Genomic DNA, 26,065 nt, shown 5'->3' on the forward strand with positions numbered 1-26,065 from the left:
CGGTTGCACCAAATCAAAAGGTGATCAATTTATTGTGGCGACAACAATTGAAGTTGGGTACTTAGAGCGGTTTTACGAATTGTAAAGTAAAAAGAACACCGTAGAAGAAGATGTTTGCGGGAAGCACTTCTTGGAAACAACAAGAAGAGATGAGAATGGTAGGTATGTGGTTAAAATACCATTTAAAAAAGAAAAGGTTCTAGGAGATGTAAAACCACAAACTATGGCGCGATTTTACAGTTTATAAAGAAAGCTCAGCAATAATAAAAAATTAAAAGAAAATTACATACAGTTTAATCATGAATGTACAAATTTAGGACATATGGTAGAGTCCAAAGAAGATGGGAAATATTATTTGCCCCATCAAGCAGTCATAAGAGATTCCAGTCTAACGACAAAGCTGAGGGTAGTTTTCGATGCTTCAGCAAAAACCACAAACAATAAAAGTTTAATTGATATCATATGGGTTGGACCAAGAGTCCAAAAAGATATTTTCGATATTATGGTGAAATGGCGTAAATGGCCATTTGTAATATCTGCAATATCTACAATATTTGCATATCATTTGGAGAGATAATCAAAACGAAAAGTTAAAAGAGTATAAACTCACAACCGTTACGTACGGTACAGCTTTAGCACGCTACTTAGCAATCAGGGTGCTTTGTATAATGAGCCTCTGGAATCTTGATTAATATAACTATTTTGAATAAACATGAATTATAAATAAATAACTACCAGATTCCGTCTTGCCATCTATGCCGGTCGGGGATTGAGTTTATTTTTTGGTTTTTATACCCGATACTCAAAATGAGCATTGGGGTATATTAGATTTGTGGTGAAAATGGATGTGTGTAACGTCCAGAAGGAATCGTTTCTGACACCATAAAGTATATATATTCTTGATCAGCATCAATAGCCGAGTCTATTGAGCCCTGTCTGTCCGTCTCTATCAGCGCGTAGTTCTTAAAGACTACAAGAGCTAGAGCAACGTCATTTTATATCCGGGCTTCTGTGATATGTCACTGATACAAGTATATTTCAAAACTTTGTCCCGCCCACTTCCACCCCCACAAAGGGCGAAAATCTGTGGCATCCACAATTTCAAAGATATAACCCAGATCGTATAATTATTATAGCCAGAATCAAGAAAACAATTTCATTCTTTCTCGCTCTGTTTCTTTCTAACACACAGGTTTCATGGTCGGCTTTGCCTATTGCAAAATATGAGTTCAAGGATCTCAGAGACTATAACAGCTAGAGCAACCAAATTTGGTATCCACACTCCTGTGATATCGCAAAGGACGAAAATCTGTGGCATCCACTATATTGAAGATACGAGAAAACTAAAAACGCACAATCATAGAGAATGACCGTATCTATGAGGTTGCTGAATCTGGATCATGTTTATAGCCAAAAGGAACAAATTAATTTGCGGTGGCTACGCAGCGCCCCACGACATGTTCAGACACGTTTTCTGTCTCCCCCGCACGCACACATTGTCGCTCAATGTAGCCATACTGACTATGTATGTATGTATCGGGATTAAGTGAAGAGTTGCAGTCGCAGCAGCAACTTACAACGTTTATGATTCATACGATTCATAACATTTTTCAGTTCAGATGTGTAGCCGTTATTCTCAATACCGTGCCACAGTAGTGTTTACTTCTTGTAATTTTTCTGCATTAGTAGTTGCCGTGCAAACACACAATGATATGAATCGCCTTCCAAAACCAAATAGAAAATTAAAATCAAAAATAAATAATTATATAATACATATAATTATATGATAATTAAATAATGTTCACAAACAAGAAAGACGAAAACAAACACATAGCGCCGTAAGGCTACACGGAGGCTTCATTGGGAAAATTTGACCTTGAACAAATAAGACGACGAGTTAGTATTTTAAATATTACAGACACATCCGCAAATTTCCGCAAATAAATTCAATACTTTTATTATCTGAAAACTCAGATAAATATAATAAAAAATAAACCCAAGGTGGAATGGGGGGGGAACACAACTAAAACTTTAAGTAAACATACAATACACACACAAAACGAGGGGGAACGTTGTGAGTTGCTTCGGAGACCGCAACTCTACGGTTATACCCGATACTAAGTCAGTATGGTTCTCCTCCAGCAGGCGGCGTCTAATATTAAACGACACGACAAAGAGTGCGTGCGAGAGAGACAGAAAATCAGTCTGAGCGTGACGTCACGCGCTGCGTAGCCACTGCAAATTGATTTGTTTCCTTTGGCTATAAAAATGATCTGATCTGATTCAGATTCAGCAATCTGATAGATATGGTCGTTATCTATGATTCTGCGTTTTTAGTTTTCTCAAATCTGCAATATTGTGGATGCAATAGATTTTCGTCCTTTGTGGGGGCGGAAGGGGGTGGGGCGAAATTTTGAGATATACGTTTTATAGTGAGATCTAACAGGAGTGCGGATACTAAATTTGGTTACTCTAGCTTTAATAGTCTCTGAGATTTGTGAATATCCCCAGATTTGCATCCTTTGCGGGGGCGGAAGGGGGTGTGGCGAAATTTTGAAACAAACTCGATATATTAGGAGTGTGGATACCAAATTTGGTTGCACTAGCTTTTATAGTCTCTGAGATCTAGGCGCTAATGTTTTACTCTAAGCAAAGCCGCCTATGCTACGTGTGTGTTAGAGAGAGACAGGGCGAGAAAAAATGAAATTGTTTTCTTGATGCTGGCTATAATAATAATACGATCCAGTTCAGATTCTGCAGTCTAAAAGATATGGTCATTCTCTACGATTCTGCGTTTTTGGTTTTCTCGTATCTATAAAGTTGTGGATGCCACAGATTTTCGCCCTTTGTGGGGGCGGAAGTGGGCGGGGCAAAGTTTTGAAATATTTTTGTAGCAGTGACATATCACAGAAGTCTGGATCCAAAACATCGTTGCTCTAGCTCTTATAGTCTTTGAGCACTAGGCGCTGAAGGGGACGGACAGACGGACGGACGGACAGACAGACAGGGCTCAATCGACTCGGCTATTGATGCTGATCAAGAATATATATACTTTATAGGGTCGGAAACGATTCCTTCTGGACGTTACACACATCCACTTTTACCACAAATCTAATATACCCCAATACTCATTTTGAGTATCGGGTATAAAAATAATAAATACATAGGATACGCAAAACATTAATTTCACAAGAATCACAACATAAATTCGTTTTTATTAATTAATTAATATAAAAGAAATACCTTTAACTTCAAAATCCATTGACCAATTAACCAATTACACGACTGATTTGAAGAGCGCTTTTTTTCTAAAAAGCTCGTCCTGCTTTCAGCTTCGCTTTGAAAATGAACACGTGTTCACGCTATTAATTCTCTATTTAGAAAGTCCCGTTAGATTTCCAGAAAAATCCGGCTTGCCATTGGGAAGTTTGGACATTTAAGAGAAAAATTTTGTACTTTTTGTGTAAAGAGGTTTTGATACTTTTTCTTGATTTTTTGGCCCATGGACGGAGAGATATCATCACGATTCCTGAGAAACCATAAAGAAGAAGTAGAAGTTGCAGTCATCACTGACCACTGTGCAACCAAATAAATCATTGGGATGGAAAACGAAGTAATACGTTTTCCAAGTTTAAAAACCAAAAAGAAATGTTAAAAAAAATCTTGGTCACGTGACTAAAATTACAGATGGATTGATAGGAAAATATTATCTTCCCCATCAAGCTGACATTAGAGACGGAAGTTCCACTAAATACCTGAGAGTGGTCTTCGATGCACGATGCAAAATCATCAAACGGAAAAAGTCGGAATGAGATCATGTATGGTTAGGTTTGGTAAGGTAGAGGCGGCTGCCAAGCTCGCTCGGAGCCCGGCACACTTAGGCCGGTTTCGGCTGTTGTGATACCGCTTGGGATCATTCCCTCCCTGCAGTGAGATTTCCTGTCAACAGTTGTCCCATCCAGATGCTCTTATAAAGTTTGCGATTTTTCTGGGACATATCGTGGACATTTCCGAGATGTCGTTCGGAAAGGCGGAGCCCAAGTGATGCAGCCTCCTTCTGCTGAGAGCTGGACAGGAACAGAACAGGTGTTCCACTATCTAGTCCTCCTCCTCGTCCTCGTCTCTGCAGCTGCGGCAGAAATCATTGTATGGGGCACCCAGCCTACTTGCGTGGGTGCCTACTAGCCAGTGTTCTGTGAGGGAACGTATGACTGCGCTGCACCTTTCCCTGCCTAGTTTGCAGAGCTCTGAGGTGCGCTTCTTATCTATGGTCGGCCATGTTTGCCGAGCTGTGCGACAACGTGGCCCTATTTGCCACTTGTTGTCTATCAGTCGCGTGTACTGCTCTTTATGATGAGCTTGCAGGTGGCCATAGGCATACAAATATCCTCCTTATCCTAGAGAAGGGGGGTCGTAGTACCAGATCTGGCCAGCTCGTCCGCTATGCAGTTACCCTCGATGTCCCGGTGGCCCGAAACCCATAGAAGTCTCATAGCAAATTGCTGAGCCATCTCGTGAAGAGATCTGCGGCACTTCGCCACAGTACTCCAACACTGCCGTCCAGCTTTGAGCCATCCGTGAAGATGCTTATGGCCCCGTCTGGTCCGGGGAGTCCCTCGAGCCATTCGTCTCTATGAGGGATGATTGTGCTGAATGGAGTCTCCGTGTGCTCCATTGGAACTTGATAGTCCGTTCTTGCTGGGACCATGTTGTTTTTATTTAGTATAGATGAGTGACCTATGTGATGAGGTACCCATTGTTCAGAGTCCCTAAGAAGTATTGCTTCCATTTCTGGCCGCTCCTTTCCTGCAAGGTCAAGGCTCTGGAGGCATAACATGGCGTTTAGCGCATCATTTGGTGTAGTTCGAAGAGCTCCACTGATGCAGAGGGCGGCCGTTCGCTGAACCTTGCCCAGCTGATTGGTGATCGTCCCTGTTGTTAGGGCAGGCCACCAGACAGTAACTCCGTAGAGTATTATAGGTTTGACTATTGACAGATATATCCATAGGACTATGCTTGGATTCATGAGCCACTTTAGACCGATAGATTTTTGCAAATGTAGAGTGCTGTCGTTGCCTTCTTCACCCTATCCTTGACATTCAGGTTCCAGTTAAGCTTTTTGTCAATTACCAACCCTAAGTAACTGGCTCTGTCGCTGAAGGAGAGCCTGTATCCATTTAGTAATGGGCGGTTGAGGGGCGGGACTTTGTATTTTGTGAATAACACGAGTTCCGTTTTCGAGGGATTTAGTCCCAATCCGCACGACTCTGTCCATCCGGACAATCGAGCAAGCTTTGCGGTCATTAGGTCGCATAGTGTTTGGGGGTATTTCCCCGCGAAGATAATTGCAACGTCGTCCGCGTATGCCACTACTTTGCAGCCCCCCTCTTCCAGGTCGCATAGAATTTTATTGACTGCCATGTTCCACAGAAGAGGAGACAGAACTCCCCCTTGCGGGGTTCCTCTGTTGACATACCTTGACTGGGTGGACGATCCCATCGGCTCCCTCGATATCGAGAAAAGCTATTAGTGAGTATTCTTTGAGATGCAGCGATTTTTCTACACTTCAGATCACTTCATGAAGTGTCGTTTCCGTGGATTGTTCTTTCCGGTAGGCATGCTGCGCACTTGAGTACAGCTGGGGACTTATGGTTGTCCGTAATTGTAACCCGATAATTCTCTCAAAGGTTTTGAGTAGGAAAGACGATAAACTGATTGGTCTAAAGTCTTTCGGGGCTGAGTGTGAGGCTTTGCCTGCTTTAGGGATGAAAACTATCATAGCCTTAAGCCATGATTGTGGTATTGTGCATACCGCCAGTATCTTCCTGAAGATACTATGTAGCCAGTTTATGGCCGTATCCCCGGCCGTCTGAAGTTGGGCCGGGATTACCTGGTCCGGACGTGTCGATTTAAACGGGTTAAAGCTGTTTATTGCCCAACTTATGTTCCGTTTTGTAAGGATATGGTCCATCGATTCTACCGATCCCTCTCTTGGGAGGTATGTCGGCTCGGTAGTTGTGCATCCGGGGAAATGCGTGTCGAGCAGAATGTGTAGGGGCTCCTCACTGGAGTTGGTCCACGTACCATCATTCTTTTTGAGGTAACCTACCGAGGGGGTAGTTTTTGAGAGAACTTTCCGGAGTCTTGCGGCTTCCTCGATTTCGGAGCAAAATTTTTGCCAGGAGGCTCTTTTAGCCTTCCTCGTTTCCTTTATAGTGCTAGACTGGTTTTGTAGTCTGCCCAGTGAGTATCCTCATTTGCTCTTGTAGCTCTATTAAAAAGAGAACTACAAGTCCTACGAAGGATGTCTAGTTGCTTAGACCACCAGGGGGGTTTCTTTTTCCCCCTTGGTCTGGCAGAAGGGCATGCTGCCTTGAAGGCTTTGTTGCACGCATCCGTAAACCTGTTCACAAGACGGTTTAGGTTGTCTTCCGTGTTTGGGCAATTAGGGTCGAGATCATGTATACTGACCCAAGACAGAAAAAAGACGTATTGAACATATTGACAGACAGACAAGACTCATTGGACTCGGCTATTGATGTTGATCAAGAATATATATACTTTATGGGGTCGGAAACGATTCCTTCTGGACGTTACACACATCCATTTTCACCACAAATCTAATATACCCCAATACTCATTTTAAGTATTGGGTATAAAAAGTCTATATTTGTCAATCTAAAGCATTCAGGAGAGTTTATGCATGGGCTCGAATCTGGTGAAATGCTCATTATCATTTAGCAGCTAAAAAAAGATGGAACGGTAAAAAATGCTAGAAGGTTAATTAAGAATGGGTGGAAGGTGGACTGACGGTTTTTCCCCCTCGTTAGGACCACACTTTGGCGGAATTTGAAAAGCAAGCGTGAAATCAATGAAATATTTATTTATTTATTATTCGCCAACGGAATCAAAAAAATCCTTAGCTGGCTACGCTAACTTATTTCTATCTTAACAAATAACAAAAAATAACATTAATAAATGAATTATGTAACAGGAAGAAATTCACAAGCAACCGTCTGACGGCTCCCTTCCCCTGGAAAAAGTCAAAGCGCATCCCAGCTGGCAGCGCATTGTGCTGCCGAAGCGTCCTACAGATGGGCTCATGAAAGCCATAATTGGTACGGTGGAGATCAACTGCAAAGGGTGCATGGGTCCTGAGGCTCCTGGCGGGCGTAGTGAAGTTAATCCTACTAAGTAGGTCAGGGCAATCGATATTACCCACTAAAAGGTCATAAATAAATATTTGAGCCGCAATGGTCCTACGATCCTCGAGAGAGGAAAGATGCACGAGGCGACATCTGCACTCATAGGACGGCATCGGAATGGAAAATGGCAGAGGATGCAGTGCAAGTTTCAGAAACTTTCTTTGGAGTCTCTCGATGCGCGAAATTTGAACGACCCCGGTGGGATTCCAGACCATGGAAGCGTACTCAAGGCGCGAGCGCACAAGGAATGCGTACAGACTTAGCCTCGTATATGGGTCCCTGAATTGGGATGAATTGCGCTTAACAAAGCCGAACATTGCATAGGCTTTTGGCAATATTAAATTCATATGCCCTGCAAACAGAAATCTAGAGTCAAATATCAAAACCCCGAGGTCAAGTATCTCCATCTGCTTTAAGAGAGGATGGCCATCTATTGAATATGAGGCCAGCACATTGAAAACACGCTTGCTAAAAGAAACAAAGTAACATTTACTAATGTTGAGTGGGAGCGAATTAAGTCCGCACCAACGAGCAACTCTATCCAGGTCGCGCTGTTGAAGGATACTGTCGCCTAAGGTTTTGACAGATCGGAAGATTTTAAGATCATCAGCATAAAGCAGATGCTCAGAAGCTTGAATGCTGAGATATAATAATAAAAATTAATAAAAATTAAGAACAAAAGTGGACCAAGTGCACTTCCCTGTGGAAGGCCGGAAGTAGCCAAGAATGGGTCCGAAGGCTTTCCATGTATCAATACGACATACTGTCGCCGCTCAAGATACGACCTAAACCAACTGAGCAGGCAGGAATGAATCCCCAGCCGATGCAGCTTGGCTATTAAAGCACAGTGGGAGACTTTGTCAATGGCTTTAGCAAAGTCAGTATACACAACGTCGACTTGAGAGTGCATTTCAAAGACACGAGTGCAGAAATTACTGAAAGCAATGAGATTAGTGGTAGTTGATCTACCCGGCATAAAACCATGATTTGGGCTAATGTACGATTTCATGAGGAAGGTGATCTTTCTGGCAATGATTCGCTCTAGAAGTTTTGAAACATTGCTGAGTTTGACAATTGGTCTATAATTGGAATTGAGATTTTTGGTACCTTTCTTAAAAATTGGCGTAATCGTGGCAGCTTTCCACTTATCAATAAACTGACCCGTTAACAGCGAATTTGTGAATAGAATTTTGAGAGGTTCACAGAACGCTACAACACAGTTGCGAAGCAGGAAGGCAGAAATGCCATCACAGTCGGGTTTTTTAGAATTATCGAATTCATCAATTGTCACCAAAATGTCCTCTTCCGATACATCGAGTGTGCCTATATTGACCACCGAGGGAATAGAGTTTAAGACATCGAAACTGTGCCAAGCTTCGTATGGCTCAGAATTTGAGCTAAAGAAAGAAGGTTTGCTATACCATTATCCGTATTAGCGCTCAAGCTGCCCAGGTTCATAACGGAAGGAAGAGAGCTCGTTGACCTTTTGAACTTTATAAAATGCCAAAAAGACCTGGGATTGACTTCAAGTTCCCTCTCAACGTCGGCAATATATTGGTTATACAAAAATTTGTCTAAAAAAGCAAACTCCCTCTTATGTTGCACATACCTTGCCCAATCTACAGGGTCCCGGGTCTTACCAAATCGTTTAAAGTACTTATTACGAAGATTCTTATATTTCATAAGACCCTTCGTATACCACGGCAGTCTCTAGGAGCCATGCACCCTTTTGGAAGCATTGTTACCAATAATACGACGGACCGTATGCAGGAAAACATTATAGGACGTGTCTACACTAGGATGCGAGAGAACAGAAGCCCAATTAACATTTAACATACTATCCTTAATAGCATTCAGGCTTACACTAGAAAAGAAGCATTCATAATATGGTTCCGCCAAGGGCGAATAAAAATGGAAATTAACTAAGAATTCCAACGGCATCTGATGCATGTCACATTCCGCGATGGGGAGTTCGCAACATGTAACATGGCAATCTATATCCGAACTAACAAAAATTAAGTCTAGAATCTATTTAGCTTATTAAACACATTATTTACTTGGGATAAGCCCATACTAAAACAGTCATCTAGGAAAAGAATCTCGTTCGACATGTACATTACTAGGTATCATAGCCGATGACTGCGAATCGCCGGACCATACCAACGAACCCAAATTAAAGTCGCCAACAACGCAGAGGTGCTGACGGTCTCGCAGATTACTATAAATGTTAGCAATGTTCTGTGTGTGCCTTGTATATTTCATAGTTGCTATTTGGTGGAATGTAGGATGCGCTAATAAATAGCGTCTCCAACTGGCCGCCACACCAATCTGATCCAGAACAGAGTCTCCATCCAGGAGACAAATCCGATCGCAGCGTAGGGTGCGTCTGACGGGCACAATTACCCCACCACCTCTGCAGCACTTCGTTTTGGCACAATCTCTGTCCTTGTGAAACACCTGGAAAAGGCTAGGATCGAAGTATTCGTTGTCAAAAATGTTAGAATTGAGCCAGGTTTCAACCAAAATGACAATGTCGAAGTCACACGTAGAGGTAGCCACGATGACAGCCTGAGCCTTGGTGCGCATGCCCGCTATATTTTGAAAAAAAATTCGTATAGATTTGGCACCAACCATCGGCACGGTCTCAGAAAGTGGCGGTGCCGTCCTGTTAGTGGCCACGGAAGATGGGTCCAGACGAGGGTCAGCCATATCCAACTGACTCAGAGGAGCGAGGCCCATGCCTAGATCCTGCCTAAGCGTTGAAGTCCGAATCAGTAGCACACTATCCTTGTCCATAAAAGAGGGGAGGGAAGCAGCCGGGAGAGCCAATCTCTGTGACGATGCTGAAGAGAGTGTTGAAGAGAGTGTTCCACATAAGAGCGCACAACGGGTTGCTGACTCTTCCCAAATGTCGAAAGCAGCGACGGCGCAAGCATAGCATACGAAGCAATGCATTTGCATTTGTTGTTGTAATGATGACGTTAGAAGCACACGTAGTCGGGAGAGAGCGCCAGCAAGAGCATCGTCATCTGATCTAGCAGCAGCCGAGCGAATATCGCACAAAGCGCAGATCGAAAAGTCAATGTTTTGTTGTTGTGCCGAAGAGGATTGCCAAAAATTAAACAACGGGCTGTTGCTCATAGCACAAAGGCGAAGAAGTGCAAGTAGAATATGTTGCGGGGCAGCGGCGATCATAAAACCAGAGGCGCCGCTCACTGGGAGTTTTTTGAAGTTGATGGAACTGGAGCTTTCTGAGTCGGCGTGGACGTCCGCAATGGCACAGCTGCACACAGATTAACTGTCGTCAAATCAGCTCCCGGCCTCTGTCTATGCACAAAGCGGGAAACCCTTACCTATACTGTCCAGAATCGATCATCAAATACCACGGGGAATATTTTGATACTGAGCATGTCCTCTTTGGACTGGCATGCTATAAGTAAATCGTCAACATATACCAAGATTAACGATAAGTTACCTTTCCCTCTCTGCTGGTAAAGACACGGCTCGTTGTCACAGGCAACAAAACCCAGATTAGTCAGGACGCCATTCAGCTTCGAATTCCATTCCCTTCCTGACTGCTTCAATCCATATATTGCCTCTTTATGCAGCATAGCCTTCGCTGGATAAGCTCGATCAATGTACCCTTGTGGTTGCTTCATGTACACCGTATCGCTCAGGTCACTGTTGAGGTATGGCGTACATACATCCATTTGGTTGACATATAATTTCACTTCTGCTTCTAGCGCAAGAATAAATCGCACGCTCTCCAGTCTGCAGACTGGAGAAAATGTTGCCGCATAATTTATGACGTACTGCTGGGAGCAACCTTTTCCCACCAGCCGCGCCTTGAAACGTTCGATTTGACCATCATTGTCGCGTTTCAGGCTATATACCCATTTGCATCCAACTGCTCGTTGTCCTGCCGGTAAGTCTGCCAACTGCCATGTCTCGATTGCCTTTAATGCCTCATATTCGCATTGCATCGCTTCGGACCAATGTGATGCATGAATACTGATCAACGCCTCCTCGTAAAATACTGGAATCTTTACGTCGCTGGCAACCAGAGCACCAAGAATGTTGTACTCCTTTCTCGGACGGCCAGGTTTGCCGGTCCGAATCAGCCTTAGTCTCCCAGGTCCAACGCGAGGAGCTGGCTGATCTGACTCAACCTTTTCTGTTGCGCTCTCGTACCCATCAGTACCGCTGCTACTGGGATTCTCCCCGTCAACGCTTGCACCATGGGTGCTGTCTCCACCGCTGCTGTCAATGTCATCAGTATCGCCGCCAGACTGCATTCTAACTTCTGCCTTCGGAAGTTCGAATGTGACTGTATCCTTGTCGTCTGGATCTCGTCAAAGAGAACATCTCGCCTCTCAATCACCTGATGAGACACAGGGTCATACAGTCGATAGCCCTTAGCCGCTACTGAATATCCAATCATGCGATATCCTTTGCCTTTTGGTTGAAGCTTACTCTTCCTTGGACACTTGTCCAAAGCTACTGCAATGGAGCCAAAAACTTTTAGATGACCAACAAAAGGTTTCTTACCAGTCCACGCTTCCATAGGCGTCATACTGGTCAGCGCCTTGGTCGGTGATCGATTCCGTACATACACAGCTGCGTTGACTGCCTCAGCCCACAAGGATTCGCCTAATCCTGACTGGACCAGCATACATCTTGACATTTCCACCAGAGTGCGGTTTGCCGTCTCAGCAACGCCGTTTTGCTGTGGAGTATACGCCACTGTCAGCTGCCTCTCGATCCCATTAGTTTTCAGAAATTGCCATTGTCGCTCCTGATACATTTGAGACTTTTTCCCGTTTGCCGTTCAACCAGGGTTTTGAACTCGACGAACTTCTGGAAGACTTCATCCTTTGTCCGAAGGAAATACACAAATATACGCCTTGATTTGTCATCGATGAAGGTTAGAAAATACTTTGATCCAGCAAGCGACTGTGTGCCAAAGGGCCCGCACACATCTATATGAACTAGTTCCAATATATCTTGAGCTCTACTGGTGGTTGCAACAGGAAATGGTTGCGCATAAATCTGGCTGACCATACATGTTTTGCAATTCATATTCGCCGCGAAAACCATATTTTCAATGCCGCGCACCATTCCGCATCAAATCTTTCATACTGCTGATGTTCAAGTGGCCGTACCGTTTATGCCACAGGGCACCATCAGCCCTAGCCGCCGCAAAACAGTTGTTTTCTTTTCCTCGAAGCATATACAAGATTCCAACTCTGTTCGCCTTTACAATGCATTCGCCATTTTGGATAACTTGTGCATATTCTTGTCCAAAAGTGACGAAACATTTATTCTGTACAGCGCTGCTCACCGAGAAATAATTTCCATTAATTTCGGGCACATAGAGAACATTCTTTAACAGCAGCGTGCATATTTCTGTCTTCAGCTCTACTTCCCCTTTTCCGTCAGCCAGACCAATCATTTCTGTGTGTTTCTCGAACTTTGTGAATAACTGTTTCTCACAACACATGTGGCTTGTGGCACCACTATCCAAACACCGCATACTCTTTTTCTACCCGATACTCAAAATGAGTATTGGGGTATATTAGATTTGTGGTAAAAGTGGATGTGTGTAACGTCCAAAAGGAATCGTTTCCTACCCCATAAAGTATACATATTCTTGATCAGCATCAATAGCCGAGTCGATTGAGCCATGTCTGTCTTTCCGTCCGTCCGTCTGTCCGTCTGTCCGTCCGTCCGTCTGTCCGTCCGTCCGTCTGTCCGACCCCTTCAGCGCCTAGTGCTCAAAGACTATAAGTGCTAGATCAACGATGTTTTGGATCCAGACTTCTGTGATATGTCACTGCTACAAAAATATTTCAAAACTTCACCTCGCCCACTTCCGCCCACACAAAGAGCGAAAATCTGTGGCATCCACAAATTCAAAGATACGAGAAAACCAAAAACGCAGAATCGTAGAGGATGACTATATGTTCTAGAGTGCAAAATCTGATCCAGATCGTATAATTATTATAGCCAGAATCAAGAAAACAATTTCATTCTTTCTCGCTCTGTCTCTCTCTAACACACAGGTTTCATGGTCGGTTTTGGCAATTGCAAAATATGAGTTCAAGGATCTCAGAACCTATATGAGCCAGAGCAACCAAATTTGGTATCCACACTCCTGTGATATCGGACCTTAACCATTTTGTGTCAAAATTTCGCCACACCCCCTTCTGCCCCCGCAAAGGACGAAAATCTGAGGCATCCACAAATCTCAGACACTATTAAGGCTAGAGTAACCAAATTTAGTATCCGCACTCCTGTTAGATCTCACTATAAAACGTATATCTCAAAATTTCGCTTCACCCCCTTCCGTCTCCACATTTGCGCTCTCCTTCTTACACTGATCTTTTCCTTTTGATCTTTTTTGTTTCCCTTTCGTTAGCCTTCTATCTTCAATTTTACGCATAGAAAATCGAAAGTCGGCAGACTGTCGCGCTTCTCTATGGCGACAACGAAATTTTCAAATTGTTCTGGAAGGCTTGACAACAAAACAATTGAGCGCAGTTCATCATTTAGCTCGATTCCTACTGATCCAAGGCCATCAAGAATATCCACGAACTCATTAATGTAGCTTGAAATGCTTTGCCTTTGGTCCATGCGCTTTTTTAGCAATTTCTTGTACAGTTGAACCTTTCGTACAGGTCCACTTGGTTGATGAACACTTTTTAATTTGTTCCATGCTTCGGACGACTTACTGCATTTTTTAATGTATCCCAACTGTGAAGTTTTCACACTCAATGTGATCATGGCCAGCGCCTTTTCATCCTTGGCCTGCCAATTCACACCTTCGGGAACATTCGTTGGTAGCAGGTCACCAGATGCCACACTCCACAATTCAGAGTACACCAACACAGACCGCATTTGAATACACCAGGAGTCATAATTTCCGTCGTATAATTGGTCTATTTTAGCCTCTGAGTCACACCGATGTTAATAGTTCGTAACTAAAACAATCACTTTACTTTTTAATTTACAAAGTCCGAACCTGGGCCCATAACCTGTTGGACAGAATTTCGCTGCCGTTGCAAGGGAAGTTCTTGTACCGAAAAGTAAAAACGCAACCATTCATATGTAAGGTTTATTTGTGACTGAAAAAATGCTCTGCTCGCAGGCAGATAGAGACCGAAAAAAGGGAAAACAAAAAGGGAGATAAGAGAACGTCGTTTCGTTATGTCTCTCACTCATACGTCTAAATATTCATATGTCTGTCAATACATGCGTGCATTGCTAGAGATAGTCATTCTTCAACAGTGGAAACTGGCTAAAACTCTTCAACAAGACTTCTCTTTCGTAGTGACCAGACGCGTTTTTGTTTTGAACTCCGCTTTTTTCCTTTTGTTTTGCATAAACAGCCGGTGTTTTCTTAATTAAACTTTAATTAACTTTGTTAAGACAAATCAGTTGCCTGCATATATATATATAGCTATAATTATACCTAAGAGAAATGTATGAAATCACGCTCTTAAATTGTAATGTCATGCGCTCTTATACGTTGCGAACGGAGCCTATGCAAGCAGCAGCCGCTCATGAAGAGGGCGCCGCTTTAGAATAAACTCACTTATAATTGAAAGTCGATTGAGTGCACAAGTGGATCTGTCGGTCTGTCTGATTCCAGTGTATCAGTAAAACATTCAGAAATCATGCCTAACGGCAGGCTAATTTGCACAACCATTTTTGGCGCCCCCGGGTGGACACTGATTTTCTGGATTGGACAGAAGTTGGATTGGATTAATCTTGGCGCTTCGTTGGATATCCCCATTGGATATCATCCCTCGCTCGTTGCTGTTGCTGTTCCTGCAGTTGTCATTGGTGGCCCGCTGGACTTCAAACTTAGCTACTCTTGAGAGCTGCTCGTGGGTATTCCTGGTTGGTATGAACTTGTGGGAGGGAATGCATCGGTGTTCAAACAACCCTCAACCAGTGCCACAGGTAAATCAAAGTGCCCAATTGTTTCATCAAAAAATATAAATAACTACGTATAAAAAAGGCCTGTGAATAAATTATTCAATAAAAGTGATTCGGCCAGGTATCTGTACGTACACACATTCAAAGTTATTTGATTATACAGTGAGTGATCACTGTACTTGTGGTCAACGACATTTCCAAAAAGAGCCGACAAGCAAAGGAGAAACGGCAATAGTTTCGCGCGCAAGCTCTAACCGCTGCGCATCATTCCCCCTCGCCCGTCTTCGTCATAAATTTTCGTTTCTGCTTTGCGCGAACGGTTCTTGCTGGACGCTCTTCGTTTTACAGCGCAGCTGCACTTTTGTGCTCTCTCATTCAGCGCTCGCTTGCTCTTTATCGTTTCGTGTTCTCTCCTTGTCTCCATGTAGCACTCACATACATTACACACACAGTGGTTTAGTCGGTCGGTCGCTAAAGCAGCATACGCATATACGCGCATTTAAGTTGCGTTTCGGTGAACTACAAGCTCGACTCGAAATCGAAAGCGTTGGCTTGTAGGCATTTTGCCGATCATCTCTCACTCTCTCTCGTAGTCTCTAGCACGGTAACAGCATTGGGCTGTTAGCAGGCAGAAAAAATTTTTGAGTGTAATTGCTGAGTGTGACAGTGGGACAAGTGCCATTTTTGAGAAACAAAAATTTTATAGAACTAAAATGCCTGGAAAACGGCGAGGAATGTCTAGACAATCGGCAGAGGTTGACGATGTGGAGTCGTTAGACACTCTTCGCAAGCTGAGTGCAGTTAAGAAAGATATCAATCGTACATGGAGCGTTCTTAAAGATAAACAGTCTTCCTTTTCAAAGGCACAATTGGAGTGCCGCATGGAAATATTAGAGTCATACATTGAACGGGCTTTCCAATTACAAGTAGAAATTGAGGATGTCAACCCAGATTTAGCTTGAGGATTTATGTATTGAGGCTAAATCCACGCTCAAGTCCATGTCTGCTAAATTTGAGTCGGTATTAAATACGACAATTGCTACAAATAGACATTTGCCGCCAGTAAAATTGCCCAAATTCAGTGGCGATTATACCGAGTATAAAAATTTTATCGGCCTATTTAGTAGCATAGTGGATAGCGATCCCACATTAAGCAATGTGGAGAAATTTAATCATTTATTGACTTGCTTAGCGAAAGAAGCGCTAGGAGTAGTACAGGCTTATCCAGTGACCGAACAAAACTATCCGAAGGCCCTTAGTGCCTTAATGAAGGTATACGATAATGATTGTTTAATATTCTTAAATAGTATAGCCCGTCTGTTCGAGTTGCAAAGCATGCAAGGTCCGTCTGCATCTGGGCTGAGATCCCTTCTTGACACAGCTTCCGCTATTTACGAGTCGCTATTGTCTGTAGGAGATTATAAACAAATTTCGGATGCTTTACTGATACACATTGTCATGTCCAAGGTAGATCAAAAAACCCGCTTTCGATGGGAAGAGAATCTGGATTATCAATGCATTCCATATTGGGCAGACTGTGTATCTTCGCTTAACAAACTCTACCAACATTTATCTGCAGAAGAGACGAATTCAGGGCAATCTAGAGGAAAAAAGACAAGTCAGGATTCAAAGAGCAAGCAATCTGGAAAGACTTCGTTGACTGTGGCTCAGGCCAAACCTTCTCAAGATCAGAAATGTTCATTTTGCAAGGCAACTGATCATTTCATTACTTCTTGCACGGATTTCGCTGCAGCTTCAGTCGCAACCCGCTTCCAATTTGCAAAGGGAGTTCCGCTATGCATTAATTGCCTACGCAAAGGACACATTGTGTCAAAGTACAAATCGTCACATTGCAGAGTCTGTTCCAAACCGCATCATACTTTGTTACATCGTTACACATCTGACTCATCCACAAGTCAAGCTGCGTTGGACAATCCGCCTGCAATTCTAAACGCACGTCCACTAGTTTCGAATCATGCAATGTCACGCGACAATGACCAAGTACTTTTGGCCACAGCAGTTGTTGACATTAAAGGCAGCTCAAGCCAACATCAGCCAGCCAGAGTATTGTTGGACTCTGGTTCTCAAGTGAATTTTATAACCGATGAATTGGCAAAAAGTCTGCAGTTAAAGAGAAGTAGAAAGCATATTAGTTTGTTAGGTATTGGAAAATCCAGCTTATCGGCACACCAAGTTGTGCAAACTACAATCTGCTCTCGCATACACCCATTCGAAATGGTGGCAGATTTCGTGATTTTAAAATCGATTTCCTCGTACCATCCAGAAAAGGCGGTTCCGCCTGATTCCTTAATGGATGCTACTGAGAGCTATCCACTGGCTGATCCAGCCTTTTACAAGCCACAAAAGGTTGATTTGCTATTAGGTGCAGACGCCTTTTTCGATATCTTAAGTAATGGTCAAGTAAAACAGGGCAGAGAGGCACTAACCTTACAAAATACTGTTTTTGGGTGGGTGGTGTCTGGACGTTGCAAGTCCAAAGGCCCTCAAGCCACATTAACTTGCTCTATGGTGAGCACAGTTCAAGAAGCCTGCCCGCTCGATAGCTTGGTCAAACGTTTCTGGGAGTTGGAAAATGTTCCAAATGCATCCATAGAAAGACTGTATACTCCCGAAGAAACTATGTGTGAAAAATCCTTTATCGACACTATCACACGTCTACCCTCCGGTCGATTGCAAGTTTCTTTGCCATTTAAGTCTAGCCCGACATCTCTCGGTTCGTCGTTTGAGACAGCCAGAAGACGATTTTTGTCTTTAGAAAGGCGATTATGCCAAAAACCTGCCATAAAATCGATGTTTATGGACTTTATGGAGGAATACTTGTCGTTAGGCCATATGACTGCAATGGAAAACTCAATCCCGGCAGAGCCGCATTGTTTCATCCCGTATCAATGCGTGGAACGACCACAAAGTACATCCACTAAGCTTAGAGTAGTGTTCGATGCGTCGTGCAAAACAACGCGTCAAGTCTCGCTCAATGATTTACTCATGGTTGGAGCAACCATCCAGCCGTGCCTATACGCAACGTTGTTAAGATTTCGGTGTCGCAAATTCGCTCTTACAGCAGACATTACAAAAATGTACCGTCAAGTCGAACTTGATAAGGCGCATCGCAAATTCCAATTAATTATTTGGAGACGTGCAAGTACGGATCCCTTGCAAGTGTTTCGTCTAAATACGGTAACTTATGGCACGGCCAGCGCACCATTTCTTGCTGTCAGGTGCTTGAAGTATCTAAGCGAAACTCATTTAAATTCGCATCCACTTGGCTCAAAGTCTCTTGCTTCCGATTTCTATGTTGACGATCTTCTTACAGGCGCAGACACGAAATCCGAACTACGGATATTGCGTCAACAGCTAGTTGAAATCCTAGAGCCAGCCGGATTTGTGCTGACGAAGTGAACTGCTAATTGTCAACTAGGTGACAGTCAGAAAGAGAATCTGGTTATTTCGAGTGGAGATCAGCAAGATTGCAAAACTCTTGGACTGATGTGGAACCCACAGGCAGACATTTTCAAGTACTGTCTGAAACCAATAGTCTCGTCCGAAACCACAACCAAGAGAGTAATGTTATCCGTCATAGCCAGTCTTTTCGATCCCTTGGGTCTGCTATGTCCGGTGATTACTAATGCAAAAATCTTCTTGCAGGAAATTTGGCTTTTGAGCCTTGGTTGGGACGATCCCATTCCCTTAAAGTTGCAACAAAGATGGGAGTCGATGGTGTCGGACATGCAAAGGTTGCATGAAGTCACCATTCCACGTTTTGTAGGAGCTAGCACAAGCACTCGATGTCAAATACATGGGTTTGCAGATGCGTCCACGCGAGCATACGGCTGCTGCATCTACGTTTGTGTGTCCCATTCAAATGGAGTGTCCGTTAACTTATTAACGGCAAAGTCAAGGGTGGCACCCTTAAAGACAAAAACAATCCCAAGATTGGAGCTATGTGCCGCTCATCTGTTGGCAAAGTTGTGGGAGGAAGTTCGATCTATTATTGATTGCCCCGTAGAGAAGGTTATATTGTGGTCAGATTCGGAAGTGGTTCTACATTGGCTGCAAACTCATCCCTCCCAGTTAACAACATTTGTTTCAAATCGAGTTGCAGAGATACAGGAAATCACTTCGACTGCCTCATGGAGACATGTACCCACCAAAGAAAATCCTGAAGATCCAGTATCTCGGGGATCATCAGTAGCAGACTTAGATACACTATTTTGGTTTAACGGCCCGTCATTCCTGCAACAAAATGCCATGGAGTGGCCTCAAAATCGTCAGCCACTTCGCTTGTCGCGGCCGATGGCGAACACAATCCCATCCTCACCCTAATAGAAAACTCATCATCATATATGAAAGTGGTAGGCACAATTGCTTATATCCGACGGTTCATAAACAAAAGGAAAGGAGCAATTTGGAGTAGTACTTGTCCGTCATCAGAAGAGTTCGGCGCAGCGTTTCTAGCAGCAGTTGAAGCTGTTCAAAGAGACGCATTCTCGCAGGAGATTGACAAAATAAAAAAGTCATCAAAGTTGCAGGCATCACTTCAAAAACTAACTCCCTTCATTTCGGAAGAACAAGTGGGCTCATGCTCGTTTTCGTTGGTTCGAGTAGGTGGTCGCCTATTAAACGCTCCTCTAGCCCATAACGCAAAATTTCCACTGTTAATGCCAAAAAATTTTAGATTTGTTACCCTCTATCTTAGCTATTTGCATCGAGCCAATTGTCACGCTGGACCCCGTGCACTAGTGGGATTCCTAAGACAGTCCATGTGGCTGATAAATGCACGAAGAGAGTGCAGTGCCATTGTCCGGAAATGCGTACACTGTTTCCACTACAAGCCGAAGCTTCTCTCACAAATCATGGGAAATCTTCCCGCTGATCGATTGCGTGGGAATCGACCCTTCGAGATTAGCGGAGTTGATTTGTTTGGACCGGTTCGTGTATCGCTTGGGATTCGTGGCAAGCAGCCTCTTAAGATGTACATAGCAGTGTTTGTCTGCTTTGCATCTAAGGCCGTACACCTAGATATTGTAAAAGACTTGACCTCTAATACATTTATTTTGTGCTTATCCAGGTTTGTTGGACGTCGTGGGCCTCTTGTCAAACTCTATTGCGACAACGCCACGAATTTTGTTGGTGCAGCTCGCATGCTCAAGGAGCGCATGGATGCATTCAATGCCAAGGACGAAGACCTCAAGGCGTATGCTGCGGCTCACAGTTTTTCGGTGGAATTCATTCCCCCGCGAGCCCCGCACATTGGAGGCCTGTGGGAGTCGACGGTGAAGTCCGCCAAGAATCTGCTGCTCAGGACTATGGGCAGCGCAGTGCTCAAAAAGGACGAGCTGCATACGGTTCTCGTGGACGTCGAGGCCGTGCTCAATTCCAGACCACTGGTGGTCGACAGCGGCAGCCCCAACGAAGGAGAGGTGGTGACTCCAGCGCATCTACTAGTCGGCAGAACGCTAGTTTCGCTGCCACCCGAATCAGAGCTGCCCAGACCAGACAGCAGCCTCTCATATCTGTAACGATGGCAGCTCGTGTCTGCCATCAAGCAAAGATTTTGGAGAGATTGGTCCAGAGACTATCTTCTCAGCCTTCAACAGCGAGGGAAGTGGTCCGAGGAGGTCGCCAACTTGGAGCCAGGCAGAGTGGTGGCAATTCACGAGGACAACGTGCCCCCTCAAATGTGGCTCACCGGAATAGTGGAGGAGGCAATCCCAGGAGCGGACGGAAAGGTTCGCGTGGCCGTGATTAGGACGAAGGCCGGGGTCTACAAGCGATCGATCCATCGTTTGGCGCCTATTCCATTCGATTGAAGCCTATAGGCTGTCAACGCGGCCGATGTTAAGGCAAATCAGTTGCCTGCATATATATATATAGCTATAATTATACCTAAGAGAAATGTATGAAATCACGCTTTTAAATTGTAATGTCATGCGCTCTTATACGTTGCGAACGGAGCCTATGCAAGCAGCAGCCGCTCATGAAGAGGGCGCCGCTTTAGAATAAACTCACTTATAATTGAAAGTCGATTGAGTGCACAAGTGGATCTGTCGGTCTGTCTGATTCCAGTGTATCAGTAAAACATTCAGAAATCGTGCCTAACGGCAGGCTAATTTGCACAACCAAACTTCATAACCAGCCTACAATCTGGAAATCTATTCGATTTCGCGAGTGCATGCCTTTTCATCTGTGTTAAACATTATTTAACTTTTTATTTTTCGGCGTCGGCTTGTCGTGTTTGCGTAGTGCACGCAAAATGCGGTCTCGTGGGTGATGCCATCTCAAAACGTAATGGCAAAAGCAACGACAGCTTCTGGCGATGCAGATTCGGTGACAGAACTCATCGCCTCCGAGAACATGCACCCAACAACTTAAATTCTGAGCTTTTAAGGCTCCTTCAAGATGAGTTGCTGTCGACCTCACCATGCAAGCAAAACGTTTGGCAAGAAGCTCAGGCTGTGGACAAGAACAACCACAAGAAGAAAACAATGGGGCATTAGGTTAAAAGGCTACTATTAGGCTACCTAATAGCCATTAAGGTTTATCCCTAGAAGAAATTTATCCAACAAATATATCGGCCCATATAAAGTCATACGCAACGGTAGGTATGAAGTTAAGAAATTAGCTGATTTTGAGGGTCCACTGCAGACTTCTACTAACGCTGATTTTATAAAGCTGTGGCGCTTTGCTTACTGCGAGGAAAAAGATGAAAATCAGAGCGAAGGAGGAGGAGACATCTGGTTCAGATGTTTCGCAGGACGGCCGAATGTAAAGAGGTAGTATTGGCGGGAGTCGTTAGTCCTCACTCTGATCGACCATTACCAAGGATTGGTCCATCTCTAAGAGTTGTCGATCGTATATAAGTAAGTAAAGTTGAAGAAGTTGTCAGTCATATAAAATATCCTATATCATATATATCATATAATATATCATAATATATCCCTAAAAGTTTCGAGTTCGAAGGAAAAATCAAATTCGCCTGAATTTGAGTGTGCACTTCAGATGCAATCACATCAACAATTTTCTTGACCGTTGACATGCAATGACTGCATCTTGCAAGGGGCGATGCAATTACTGCACCGTCAAGTGGCCCGTCTGAAACCAGCAGAAGGCTGTTACGCGAGCATGCAGGAAAGATAGCTGTTAGCCTAATATTCGAGGAAAATAAGCTTTAAAGTAACTGAGAGAACTAGGCATGCATTCAAAATACAAATAGGAATGCCACTACAATTACTAATTACTAGAAAGGTGTGTAAGCATTAGTAATTTAATAAGAGGAAAAGAATTAGTGGTGGATATAATATGGAAGAGGAAATTATAACCCGAACATAGGACCCTAAATGGTTCATCCAAGGAATAATTCGATCTACAAAGTGGAAGGAACAACGGTATAAAATTTCTAGTCAGTCTACTAGGAATCGTGAAGTTTATGCGGCTCAACAGATCAGGGCTGTCTATGTCACCCCTGATCAAGTTGTGCATAAATATCAGACCAAGCATTTTTCTACGGTTAACTAAGGATGGGAGGTTTACTAATAGTAGTCTACTAGAGTAAGATGGGAGTCTAACACCCGCATCCCAGTTAAGGCCCCGCAGAGCAAAGAGTAAAAAGTTTTTCTGTACTGATTCTATACGGTCCTGGTGTACTTTGTACTGAGGGCACCATACACAGGAGCCGTATTCTAAGATCGGACGAACAAGCGAGGTATAGAGAGTCTTTGTTATATAGGGGTCGTCAAATTCCTTTGACCACCTCTTTATAAACCCAAGCACGCCCATGGCCTTATTTACCATGGTAGGAATGTGTTCGGAAAAATTTAACTTGGGGTCTAACATAACACATAGATCATCCAACAGGGTAATTCTCTCAAGAGAACCACCAAATACGGAGCCAACAAGGGGCTAGAACGAAGAAATGTCATAACTTTGCATTCCGAGGCATTAAGGTGTAACAAGTTTGCACAACACCATGACTGAAAGTTATTGAGATCGGATTGCAAGCGAGAATGAAATGAAATGTCCTTGTACTGGACACAGAGTTTAACATCATCCGCATACATAAGTACTCGAGAGTATGTTAATACTGAAGGCAAGTCATTAATAAAGAGTGTGAAGAGTAAGGGGCCTAGATGGCTGCCCCGTGGTACTCCCGAAGAAACCTTTACTGGTAAAGAGAGGAAGTTTTTGAAGAGGACTCTTTAAGACCTAGAACAAAGATAGCTAGAAATTCATCTCAGGAGGTTGGGCGGAAACCCTAAAAGTTCAAGTTTATGTGCTAAAAGGGAATGGTTTACAGAGTCGAATGCTTTACTAAAGTCGGTGTAAATAACATCCGTCTGTAAGTTACCTTGAAAGCCTTTAATAATGAAAGAGGTAAACTCTAACAAGTTCGCGGTGGTTGAATGCCGCCTTATAAAACTGGGCAAAAAGATCGGCAATTGCCTGATCATTATTTGCCGCAGCAGTAAAACTGTTATGGGTCCTGAGAAAAACGTATCCTGCATCGAGATGGGTATTTCTTATATCATTGAGCATTAAGAACTGAAAAGTTTGACCGAGCTATTACCACTTCTTGAAATTTGTTATAAAGTCTTGATTTAAAGTTTGTTAGGCTGGGTAACTCTTTGGTAAACCAAGGGGATTTTCTAGATCTAATCGGAAGAAAGCGGGACACCAGAATCAAAAAATGTGCCAAGAGTATTGTAAAAAATGTTTGTGCCTTTTATAACATCAGTGCATATGTACAAACAGGACCAATCAAAATCCCTAATGAGGTTATTAAGCTTCGCAAACTCGGCATTACGAAAGCAGCGGACATGTTCAGGTAGCCTACTCGACCGATCCAATACAGTTGGTCCTATATCTAGCGACACCTCGAAAGTAGGATGGTAGGCGTCTTCAGGTATACACACTTCACAGATCAAGCAATCGACCTAAGGAATTTTTCACATGATTGACTTGAGACAGGGACAGGTCAAGCAAGCCGTCAACAAAGTCATGTCGTGACATGGGCACTAGGATACTAGACTCGTTTACCGAAGACCAAACAGTTCCTGGCAAGTTGAAGTCACCAAGAACTATCATACGATCTTTATCTGATAGCGAAGAAGAAACAGCGGTTAAAGCGGACAAATCCTGCTCATAAATTGAGATTTCCGAAGAAGCGAAAGCAGAAAGAATCAGTATTGCACAAAGGAATTCCAGTTCGTGTTGAACCTGGACTGTGAAGTGTTTCGACGTTAAGTTAGAGTCCACTGCAATTAGAATCACTCCTGCACGTCGAGACGAACGGTCCTTTCTAAAAGTTGTGTACCGACCTGCCAAAACCCCGGAACTATGAATGTCCGGCTTTAACCAGGTTTCAGTAAACACAATAACGTAGTAAGCAAATGCAACAGTATCCCGGAAAAGAATGCTGAGCTTACTACGTAAGCCTCTAACATTCTGATAGGTTACTAAAAGAGAAGTTAGTTTTTTGGAAGGGTGGAAGCAGGACGGGAAGATGAGGAGATAACTCATTGGGATGATTTGTAAGAGTTATGGGGGGCCCATTCTTGTGAATTGAGAAGAAAATATAGTTGTTCGCCAACCTTGAACTAGATCGAGCGTATCAATTTTTCGCCCCGCCGAATAAATAATTTAATTTACAGCCACCCAAAGTTTTCGGTAATTTATTAGAAAAACTCATCTAATTTTTCATGGCGCCCCCGGGTGGACTGTAAAGTGAATTATAGGCAACAACAATAAGTGACAGTGACACAAGAAATTGCAGTATACATATGCAAACATATTCGTTGCTCGCGTCGTGTGTGTGTGTAATCGGCAATCAATTTGTATAATATCATCGCGTCGGTCGCGCCAACAATAATTTGTGTGCAAATTTCTGCTACCGCCGAGGGATGCCCTGCGATAAAGACAGAAAAGTAGCAGTTGGATTCAAAGATCCAAAAGTGGAATCAGAGGTATTTGTGCAGAAAATTGAAGGCTGAGCAAAAGACATTCGGATCTCTCTTTGAGATGTCTTGTGCTGAAAACATTGCACATCGCCTTCAATTCTATTCACAGACGTATGATATACATATAGTAGAGCTTGATTGCATGCATTTTATTAGTAATTGCATAAATATAACTAAACACACATAAATACATACATATCGACACATACAGACATATGTGAACCGCTATTTGGACGCAACAGTTATATATACATAAGTACATCTATCGTTTACTGCAATCACTGTCGCCCTCCCCCCCCTTTTATTTTGTTCTACCTTTCTCGTCGTTAGAACCTCACAAAGTTTGTTTGTTCGTTCACCCAAACCACGGCGTATAGAAAATATCCACACATACATACAAGCAGCAGCACCGGTGCATTATTTCGTTTTCGCTTCTCCACTGCTGCTTGCGTTGTATTTGTTGGGAGAATTTTCGTTGTCGCTCTTGAGCTTAACGGTGCGCCAAGTGACGCGCTACCCTGTATCTAACGGGTATATTCTTTTCGCCTGTTACTTGCCAAGTGACGCGCTACCCTGTATCTAAGGGGTATATTGTTTTCGGCCGTCACTTGCAACTACTCTTTCCCTTGATACCTCGTGCCTTGACATTCAATTAAAATTCGTTTTCAATTATCGTTCTCGTTCAAACATTTAAAAAAAAAATAATGATAATAAATAAATAAATAGAAATTTTGTTTGTTTGTTGTTTGTTTGTTGCGTAAAATCTTCATACACAAATATTATGGCAGAAAAAAGTAAATCCACTCTTGAAGATTTAAAGATTAAGCTCAAAAGTCGAGTAAAAAGCATTCGCCTCTTAGAGGATCGATTAGATCAAGGGTCGATTCCTTTGCAATTACCGGAATTACAATGTAGATTAGATTGTTTGAATGCTTCCATTGAAAA

At 43.3% G+C, this 26,065-nt stretch overlaps 2 protein-coding genes across 7 annotated transcripts in view; one reads left to right on the forward strand and one right to left on the reverse strand.

Annotated features, from left to right (window-relative positions):
* The window catches only part of Stim (stromal interaction molecule), a 208,171-nt gene that overhangs the window by 36,783 nt on the left and 145,323 nt on the right, over positions 1–26,065 (reverse strand). The window lies entirely within an intron of this gene.
* On the forward strand, positions 10,758–21,188 carry LOC117184464 (uncharacterized). 2 transcript variants are annotated; one of them, XM_033382179.1, is made up of 3 exons: positions 10,758–10,894; positions 10,949–11,130; positions 20,236–21,188. In XM_033382179.1, the coding sequence occupies exons 1-3, from the start codon at positions 10,808–10,810 to the stop codon at positions 20,684–20,686; spliced, it is 720 nt and encodes a 239-aa protein (XP_033238070.1). In that variant the 5' UTR covers positions 10,758–10,807; the 3' UTR covers positions 20,687–21,188. The 2 variants fall into 2 exon arrangements, with proteins under 2 accessions (XP_033238070.1, XP_033238071.1); XM_033382180.1 differs by lacking the exons at positions 10,758–10,894; positions 10,949–11,130 and adding an exon at positions 14,617–15,170.

This window comes from Drosophila pseudoobscura, chromosome X, assembly GCF_009870125.1.
Source record: "Drosophila pseudoobscura strain MV-25-SWS-2005 chromosome X, UCI_Dpse_MV25, whole genome shotgun sequence".
NCBI lineage: Eukaryota > Metazoa > Arthropoda > Insecta > Diptera > Drosophilidae > Drosophila > Drosophila pseudoobscura.

What these genes read in the sequence shown, in the direction of transcription:
- LOC117184464 (XM_033382179.1), top strand. Translation starts at nt 10,808, where the DNA reads ATGCAGCATAGCCTTCGCTGGATAAGCTCGATCAATGTACCCTTGTGG. An exon ending in TCGCTCAGGTCACTGTTGAG is followed by an intron (nt 10,895 to 10,948) that starts GTATGGCGTACA and finishes TTCTGCTTCTAG; the next exon opens with CGCAAGAATAAATCGCACGC. An exon ending in AACTGCTCGTTGTCCTGCCG is followed by an intron (nt 11,131 to 20,235) that starts GTAAGTCTGCCA and finishes GTGCTTATCCAG; the next exon opens with GTTTGTTGGACGTCGTGGGC.